The sequence below is a fragment of the Ascaphus truei genome, chromosome 6 (genome assembly GCF_040206685.1).
Source record: "Ascaphus truei isolate aAscTru1 chromosome 6, aAscTru1.hap1, whole genome shotgun sequence".
NCBI lineage: Eukaryota > Metazoa > Chordata > Amphibia > Anura > Ascaphidae > Ascaphus > Ascaphus truei.
Genome location: NC_134488.1, coordinates 106,547,453 through 106,556,787, shown reverse-complemented (window position 1 = coordinate 106,556,787; position 9,335 = coordinate 106,547,453). Strand labels below are relative to the sequence as shown.

The following is a 9,335-nucleotide window of genomic DNA, read 5'->3' as shown; positions in this document are numbered from 1 at the left end:
GGGGGCAGGGAGAGCGGACACGTGAGGAGGAAGAGGAGGGGGGGAAGCCGCCGCCGCCGCGGGCCGCACAGTGAGTGACGGCGGGCCGCGTGTTGTGCAGGCCTGCTATACACAATACATAAAGCTTGGCCCCCTGCAGACGCACTTACCTGAATGCCCTCCTACTGTCTTTGTACGTTTTCCCCACCAATTAGATTGTAAGCTCCTCGGAGGAGGAACTCCTCTTCTACAATGTTACTTTTATGTCTGAAGCACTTATTCCCATGATCTGTTATTTATATGAATGTCACGTGTATTACTGCTGTGAAGCGCTATGTACATTAATGGCGCTATATAAATAAAGACATACATTTCAATCAAAGCATACTTATGCTCAGTCTTAGGCCGTGCTTATAGTGCCGGCGACGCGACATCGCCAAAAACAAAAGCATTGCCGCCGTCGCGTGCGCTAATAGTGCGAGCGACGGCGACAAACCAACGGAGCCGTAGCGAAAACTGGTAGCCGGCAAAATTTGATTTTCAAGGGCTGAACCAATCAAATTGCCGGAATTACGCGACACCGCCTCCCGGCGAAATATAACTTTCAATGGTGGCGACGGCGACAGGTGACTTCACCCGTCTTATCACCGTCACCATCGACGGCACCATAGGCACGGCCTTAGACTGAGCCACTGATTGAGACACCTGCACTGAAGCAGGGAAAGCCTGAAAACCTGATCTAAGGGGGAGGGGGCTTGAGGACTGGAGTTAATCACTCCTGGTCTGAGATTCACTCAAAAGCACACACACACATACACAAACAGGACAGGCACTCCAAGACCCAATGGTAACATTTATTCCACAAAGTTTCGGCTCCCAATGGAGCCTTTATCAAGAGTGCTTGATAAAGACTCCATTGGGAGCCAAAATGTTGAGCAATAAATGACACCTTTTGGATCATGGAGTGCCTGTCCTGTTTTCTTATATCAGATGTGCTGCCTTGCTGACACCTGGACAGTCTGCACCCTATTACCACCTTTATCTACCCATACGAGTGCCTGGTTTTCTGGACGTGTGTGTGTACACACACACACACACACACACACACACACACACAGAACTCTTAAGCCAGTACAACCAACCTCACACTGATGAGACCCACAAGGTCGGAACAGTCTGTCTGTGAGTGGGTTCCCTGGCTTTCCATCTCATCCCAGGCTATGTTTAAAAGCTGTGTTTAAAACAGCGAGCATTGGCTTAAGGGTTCCATGCAATAATGGATTTAAGACAAAAGGTGGCACTGTGTGCTCATTTGCATGTCATTTCCCAGAATCCCTTGCTGCAGTGGAAGCACTGTATGCTAGGTGATAATGGCGAAAGGCAGGCTTGCAGACCTGTCTAAGACATGTGAATGTGCTCACAAGTGATATTTGTATATGCTACATGCCAGGTGTTTGTAAACGTTTCCCCTGTGCGTACCCCTGCCTGCTCTCCTTGGCGTCAAATGACGCACGGGTCATGTAACTTCATGTTGACATGGTAACGATGTCACAAGACGCCAGGTTACCATGACGACGCGTCAAGGTAAGTCAGTTATAGACGCCTCGCACGGTCACCCGGCATTTAATTTAAATACCTGGGGGGAGAGCGCAGGGACCTCTATAACTGCCGCACCACCCAGTTTGTGCACCCCTGCTATATGCAATACAGTGGAGGTTTTTTTAGTCACCTTTTCACCCACCATAACCTAAATAATATATACACACATACAGTATACACACAGACACACAGACACTTTAACTGGGGCAATTAATCCCATATGGTTTACAATGTAAACGAGAATACTGTAGGTAACAGGCCCAAGGTCATGACATTGGGATGTGAGCTGGGAGTCACCTCATTGATTTTGTGACATATGCAGGAAGGCTGACGTGTAAATCTCATTACATATCCCCCCCTCCCTCCCCCCCGGCCGTGACTGTATATATAATAACCCTGCCCGGCTGAGACTGTATATATAATAACCCTGCCCGGCTGTGACTGTATATATAATAACCCAGCCCGGCTGTGACTGTATATATAATAACCCTGCCCGGCTGTGACTGTATATATAATAACCCTGCCCGGCCGTGACTGTATATATAATAACCCAGCCCGGCCGTGACTGTATATATAATAACCCTGCCCGCCTGTGACTGTATATATAATAACCCTGCCCGGCTGAGACTGTATATATAATAACCCTGCCCGGCTGTGACTGTATATATAATAACCCTGCCCGGCTGTGACTGTATATATAATAACCCTGCCCGGCTGTGACTGTATATATAATAACCCTGCCCGCCTGTGACTGTATATATAATAACCCTGCCCGCCTGTGACTGTATATATAATAACCCTGCCCGGCTGAGACTGTATATATAATAACCCTGCCCGGCCGTGACTGTATATATAATAACCCTGCCCGGCTGAGACTGTATATATAATAACCCTGCCCGGCTGAGACTGTATATATAATAACCCTGCCCGGCCGTGACTGTATATATAATAACCCTGCCCGGCCGTGACTGTATATATAATAACCCTGCCCGGCTGAGACTGTATATATAATAACCCTGCCCGGCTGAGACTGTATATATAATAACCCTGCACGGCCGTGACTGTATATATAATAACCCTGCCCGGCCGTGACTGTATATATAATAACCCTGCCCGGCCGTGACTGTATATATAATAACCCTGCCCGGCTGTGACTGTATATATAATAACCCTGCCCCGCTGTGACTGTATATATAATAACCCTGCCCGGCTGTGACTGTATATATAATAACCCTGCCCGGCTGTGACTGTATATATAATAACCCAGGCTGCCATATTGCCTTACAGGGGCCGACTGCCTCTCAAGCACTGCACGGGTTAACCACCCAAGCCCCTCCCCCACGATTACGCAACTGGCACCTTTAGGGCTGCACGTAGCCCACGCTTCCCCAGCCTGCTGAGTGACAGGACGAAGCAGCCAATCCCATACTTTCCCAGCCTAGCGTCGCTAACAGAAGCCCACCCTCCCGGGCCCCCTCCAGACGCCTTTCCACCAATGAGCTTTCTGTCGCTGTTGAGCTGCGTCTCCACCAGCCAACCAAAAGGTGGCGGGGAGATGTTGGCCCAACCCCCTCAGAAAGCAGGCAGAATGTGCAGAGACTGGGCTTTCCTGTCGCTGCTCCACCTTCATTTTGACTGGTGGGTGATGGGGGGCGGAGTGATGGGGGCGGGGTAATCAGAAGACGCCCCGCCCCCTCGCACACACCCCTCTCTGGGTTTAGGTTAGTTACATTACAGCATCTCCTTTTCTGTCACTGCTGCTGCTGTTACAGGGGGTCCCCCGCAGCGCTAATCAGCTGGAGCAGCAGCAGCAGCAGCGACTCCTATTCCTCTGAGCAGGGGGAGGGGAGAGGGTGACAGTCCAAGGACAGGGGGAGGGGAGAGGGTGACAGTCCAAGGACAGCAGCCTGCCAGGCAGCACCTGGGGCTCAGGCAGCACCTGGGGCTGTCACAGGCACTGTATCCCACACACATTTAGGGGTATAGCCCCATCGCCTCGGCTCCTCTGTGGGGAGCCCGGGTCAGCGCCTCCTGCTGAGACCCCCTGACCTCCTGCAGGATGCCCCTGGCACGCAGCCTGTCGGTCACCTCGCTCACTGGCTTGGAGGACTGGGATGATGAGTTGGACCTGGAGAACACCATCCTCTTCGAGGTGGCCTGGGAAGTGGCCAACAAAGGTAACGCAGTGACCGGGGGCCGCTTCACTTTGTCTGTGAGCTGCCAGGGGGCAGGAGTGGCTGGCTGGGTGACTGGGTGACTGTGATGACTGACTGGGTGACTGTAACTGACAGTGACTGACTGACTGAGGCAACCGCTCTGGTTTCCTCTCTGAGGTTGTGTAATGTCACTAGTAACTGCTCATTTATTATTTCACCTTGAAAATCTGCATGCTGGTTTGCCTGTAGAGAAATAGGGTTGTTGGGGTATCTGGCTCAGTGTAGCTACTTCTTAAAAAATTCTTTGTATACATAGCCATTGACTTGTGTAGCAGGCCCACATGGCAGTGAAAGGGTTAATATCTAATTTGAAGCAAATATTCTGTGCACTATTATAGTATATTGCTGTATCCCACAACACATAATCTGCCAATGATAGTCTTGTGCACAGTATTGATTTGGCTATAGGTATATGTTATGTCTCGTATACATCTACACGCAGTAGAGTTAAGGTGTGTGTGTGTATATGTATATATAACACACACACACACACACACACACACGTCTGGTGTCTACAATCTGACACCGCCCTTTGCATAGATATTAAAGGTCAGATATTAATACATATGAAGCAGGCCTCCTAATATTTCTTCTTTGAGGCGGAAGTCCTCAAGCAAAATTACACCAATTAAAATATCAGGAAAATGGTACCCTAGAATGGCTCTTTGTATGTCTGGTGATTTGAGGCAAGTTTGTGGGGCCTAAAGCCTTCATGTATCGTCCTTTAACTTAAATCAATATGTCTGTGGACATGTCTTATTTTGAGCCTCATCTACTGTATGTAACTGTCATTGCTGACTGTAGCAGGCGGTGGGAATTGTGGCTTCCCTTTGGCATGGTGCCAACTGCTGAGTTACTGCACATCGAGGGCAGGGCCTGAGCACTGATATTGTATCTTTCCCTGGGAATGAGACACAGTGGTCGGACTGTGTTATAACATGCAGTGCTGCTGCTTTTAATACATCAATAGGTGTATTCAGCTTCAGCCAGGAACATTTCCAATGTACACACAACACATGCTCCTATTAAAACAGAAGTAACAAGTCTTTTCTGGAGATGGTGATATAAATACTACAAACCCCTCACACGTTGAATGCTGTCCATTCAGGTTAACAAACAATAGCAGAGATGTTTCTATGGAACTGAATGCTCAGTGACAATTAATGAGTCTTTGAGACAGTTATACAGCACATGTTTCGTTGCCTTCTATGTGTAGCCATGCTATCTGTGGCTACTAGTCTGCTTCCCTCCTGGCAGTAAGTCCTTGTACAAGCAGGCCTTGCCAGTAGTTGTTATGGGGTTTTCCCCCTCCTAGGAGCTGCACTTGAGTGACATCGGGAGGCGGTGACATCAGGCCTGGGCATGACCAATCATGGGACAGACCTGGTGCCCCCCTCCTGGCAGTACTTAAGGGCAGTACCACCCCAAATTCAGGAGTGCCTTCACCCACTTGAGGCTGGCATGTCACACATTGGAGAGGCTGAGTATTGGGCCTTCTCCAGTCCTCTTCCCTCCGGGGGAGAGTGAGTATGGACCATACCTCTGCCTCTGCTAGGGAGGCAGGGAAGAGCTAGGAGGGCTGCGGGTGCCTTTGGCCTGTAGTGACGGTCCATGGACCATCCTTCAGTGGTAGCTGAGACGTACTGCATCGGGCAGAAGCCTGCTTGTTACTGTGCTGTACAGAAGAGATAATAAACCGTTCCTGTTTGCATATACCTCCTGCCTGGTGCGTGACCTTACTATGGGGAGAGGTAATAGTCCTACCGTGGGAGATCACCTTCAGTTCCTGGAGCCTACCGCAGATGGAGGCGCTGCACTGCTAAAGAGATGTAGGGTATGAACCCCAGAAGCCTAGTCCTGTGTCCCCACTACCACCGGCGGACAACTCAGCCCTCCTGTTACCAGCAGGTATCATGCACCACACGATTCATAATGGCCACATCTCCCAGTGGGTGGGGGATCACGGTTACATATGTAAAGACCATTTGACTCCCTTTACCTATTCTTCCTTGATTGTGTCCCCATAGAGTCCCAGTTGCCGCCCCCCCCGCTCTCCTCCCCCCTCCCCCCCCCCCCCCCTTAGTGGCTATATAAGAAATGGCAAAATGTGTGTTTGTTTTATTTTTTTATTTATTGAGCCACCTGTGCTGAAGCAAGAAGAGATATCCTTAAAACCTGACCCCTGTTGGAGGGGGGGGGTATGAGCATTGGAGAGTTGAGCACCCCTGGGCTATGCTAAATTGTGCTAACACTTGGCACACTTCAAACTCCAGTCACTTGTACAGATGTACTAAGGCTCAGTGCTATTTACCAAATCTGGATCATATGCTCCAATGTTTTAGGCAGAAGGGATAACTGCCTCATTCCAGTAGGAATGGGAGTTTCTCTCTGTTAAATCTAGAGCTGTTTTATGTACCAGTTTTGCAGCCAGGAGACGAAATTAAATAGCCCTTCCAATGTTCTGATTATCAAAAACGCAGATATATGTCGGTTCGTTGGGGTCCATGTCAAAACGGATGAGAAGTAAAGAGTGACGCACTGTACTCATTTGCATGTCATTACCCAGAATCCCTTGCTGCGGTGGAAGCACTGTTTGAAGCGATGATGGGGAAAGACAGGGTTGCAGACCTGTCTGAGACATACAAATGCAACACAAGTGGTATTTGTATTTATGGCTCATAAATAAAGAGACTGGGATGTGGAATGGAAAGGTTGTGTTAATGCTCTTATATCCAGTATCTAGAAATTGATTGTTTGTTTTAGATTTGTATCTCCCAAAGGAAACTGTAACAAGCTGTATGGGGAATCCAATGAGAGCTGTAAAATCAGATCAGTTGGAGTCTGTGAGAAAGCGGTTGAGAAACACTGGATGAGAAATCCCTATGTGAATCTTTTGGTACAGGCGGAAGCGTGCTTGTCTCTATTTCTGTGGAAGACAGTAAGGACAGGTCTGTGCAGGAGGAGGAAGGGAACAATCTTTCAGTCATTGGAGCTTGGCAAAAGATAAAGCATCGTGTCACATGCTTTGCTACCTGAGCTGCATGGTCAACGGTCACACTATGGACCAGATGTACTAAGTGGTGCTAGGCCATAAAGCACCTTAGGGCAGGGGTGCTTAAAGTTTCCTTCGTGCCCCCCTGTCTCCTTTCCCCTCCGGCTCGCCCCCCCCCCCCCCCCTCTCACACCCCGCACGGCTCCGGCAACATTTGACGCCAGCTTGCCATGGAGATGTGTCGCTGGTAGGCAAGGTAAGTAAAGTTACAGGGGCCTCGCGGGATCCCTGGCATTTATTTTAAATGACTTCGGGGAAACGAGGGGCCTCTGTAACAACCGCGCCCCCCTCTTTGAGCACCCCTGCCTTAGGGCACATTCACACGGTGTAGAGGCTCTCCAAAACAGCATGTCTGCAGTCTATTCTCTTTGATAAAGTGCCTGCTACAGCGGGAAACGCGTCAGAGGTTCCTTGTTTTGAAACTTTTTTAGGCATTATGCCTCAAACTTTTTGATTTTTTTTTTGATACTTTGCCTCCAGTTCTCTTTCTCTTTTTTGCTTTTTCGATTCTTACTCTTCTTCTTTCAAGAAGGAAGCTCGCCAGGATTAAGAGATGGGTTTACCTGCAGGTACAGGTCTGTGAGTATGCCTATATTTATCATTTACATTGACTGCTGAAGACTTGCAGCAATCCTTTCAGGTTGGATATTGATACATGCTTTACTGCCAGCTTATTGGGGTTTCATTCAGAGATCGGGTTTACCGGTGGGGCCGCTGGCATTACCCTTTATCTGTTTTTTTCCCCTTACCTCCTGGATTATATTATTCGGATGATTACTTTGCTCCTGTAGCAGCCTCAGTCCTTTCATGGGGTCTCTTCATCTCTTTGCTTCAAAGGGTTATATAGTTCTCTCTCCCTCTTATTTATCCAAGTCCAGGGTTTTTGTAGCACCAATTTTTGGAGGACTTGTTCTTGATTTTGGCTCTGCAAACCAGCATGTCTGCAGTCTGGTGAAGCCTTTTCACAGTTCTGTTGTGGTGATTTTGCTCTCTTCTTCTTTGAGTTTACTTTATCAATCCGGGCTGGGGTCCCCACTGTGCTATCTAAGTCTCCACATTCCAGGCATGAAAATGCAGGTTCTCTGGCTTTATGGACTAGCTTTGACAATCTGGACGTAGAAGACCTTGTGCAAACAATCCAGGGGTTGCATGCCACTACCTGTGATTTGGACCCAGTCCCAGCAAGACTTCTCTTGGGCTGTGTTGATTTAATTGGCCAGTGTTGACCACTCAAGATCCAGAAGACAACATAGTACTCACATGGCTCTAGGTTGTGTGATAAATGATCTCGTGATGGTGGGAGAAAGAGGTGACTGTTTTATCTTAGTTCTCGACCTCAGCAGCATTTGATCCTGTGGACCATGTGATCTTAGTGGAGTGCCTGAAGAATTTCTGTGGACTGGGTGGCACAGTTCTCAGCTGGTTCAGATCCTTTCTCACTGGCAGGTCACAGAATATCTTCGGGAGTGTACTCCTCTGCACCAATAACCATGTCATGTGGTGTGCCACAGGGTTCTATCCGATCTCCTATGTTGTTAGCAGTGTACATGCTGCCACTTGGGGACATTAATCAGATGGCATGGCCTGGGTTATCAGTGCTATGCAGACCACACTCCACTCTACTTGTCCTTTGCATCAGGCACTAAGGACCCATTATCAGTCTTCAATATATGTTTATCTAATCTACTAGAGTGGATGAGTTCCAGTTGGTTGAGGCCGCAGATATAGTAGGTGCGTGCATGATAGAGCGCATGGCGTCATGTGCGCCTGTCAGGTGACCGATTTGTGGCCTGTGAGCCGCAGTGTGGCGGAGGCGTGGCCATGACGTCATGTCAGTGGTTCGCCCTCATTGGATGAACCACGCACGTGACCCGGCCTTCACAAATCTAAATTATTTGTCTCCTCCAAAATCACGAGCACCGTCGCGCTTCATCGCGCCCTCTATGGCCTGCCTCCATAGAGGTATGGCCTTTTGTTTGCGCCGCATGCGTAATCACAGGGAGTATGGACGATGCCTGACGCTGAATAATAATAATAACAATAAGACAGAAGTGCTTGTGGTGGATGCTCACAGTTGGAAGACAAAGAAACTGCAGCCAAGTCAACCAACTGGCCTTAAGCTTGGGGGCTCCCAGCTGGGAAACTCTGTCCGTGTGCGGAATCTTGGTGTTGTCCTTGACTGTGACTTGATCCTGAAACATCAGGTGCCAGCCGTGATCAAATCTCTATTCTTCCACCTAAAGGACATAGCCAGGATTAAGCGCTTCATTTCCCCTCCCCCGCCCCAAAGGATCTTACTGTGCTTGCCCATGCCTTTGTGTCCTCACGCCTAGACTACTGCAGTGCCCCCTACCTTGCTCATTCCGAAACAGAGCTGCAGCTGGTGCAAAATGCTGCAGCCAGGTTTTTAACTAACCAGACCCGTTCTTGCCACATGACACCAGTTCTCCATTCTCTGCACTGGCTGCCTGTAAAATGGCAATTGGCTT

The 9,335-nt window shown here is 48.9% G+C and overlaps 1 protein-coding gene across 1 annotated transcript in view; it reads left to right on the top strand.

Moving 5' to 3' along the window:
• The first annotated feature begins 3,435 nt into the window (after nucleotides 1–3,435).
• The window catches only part of GYS1 (glycogen synthase 1), a 33,168-nt gene continuing 27,268 nt past the window's right edge, over nucleotides 3,436–9,335 (top strand). The window contains exon 1 of the mRNA XM_075605622.1: nucleotides 3,436–3,755. Within this exon, the coding sequence (XP_075461737.1) occupies nucleotides 3,638–3,755 (118 nt within the window). The 5' untranslated portion in view covers nucleotides 3,436–3,637. The remainder of the gene's footprint in view (nucleotides 3,756–9,335) is intronic.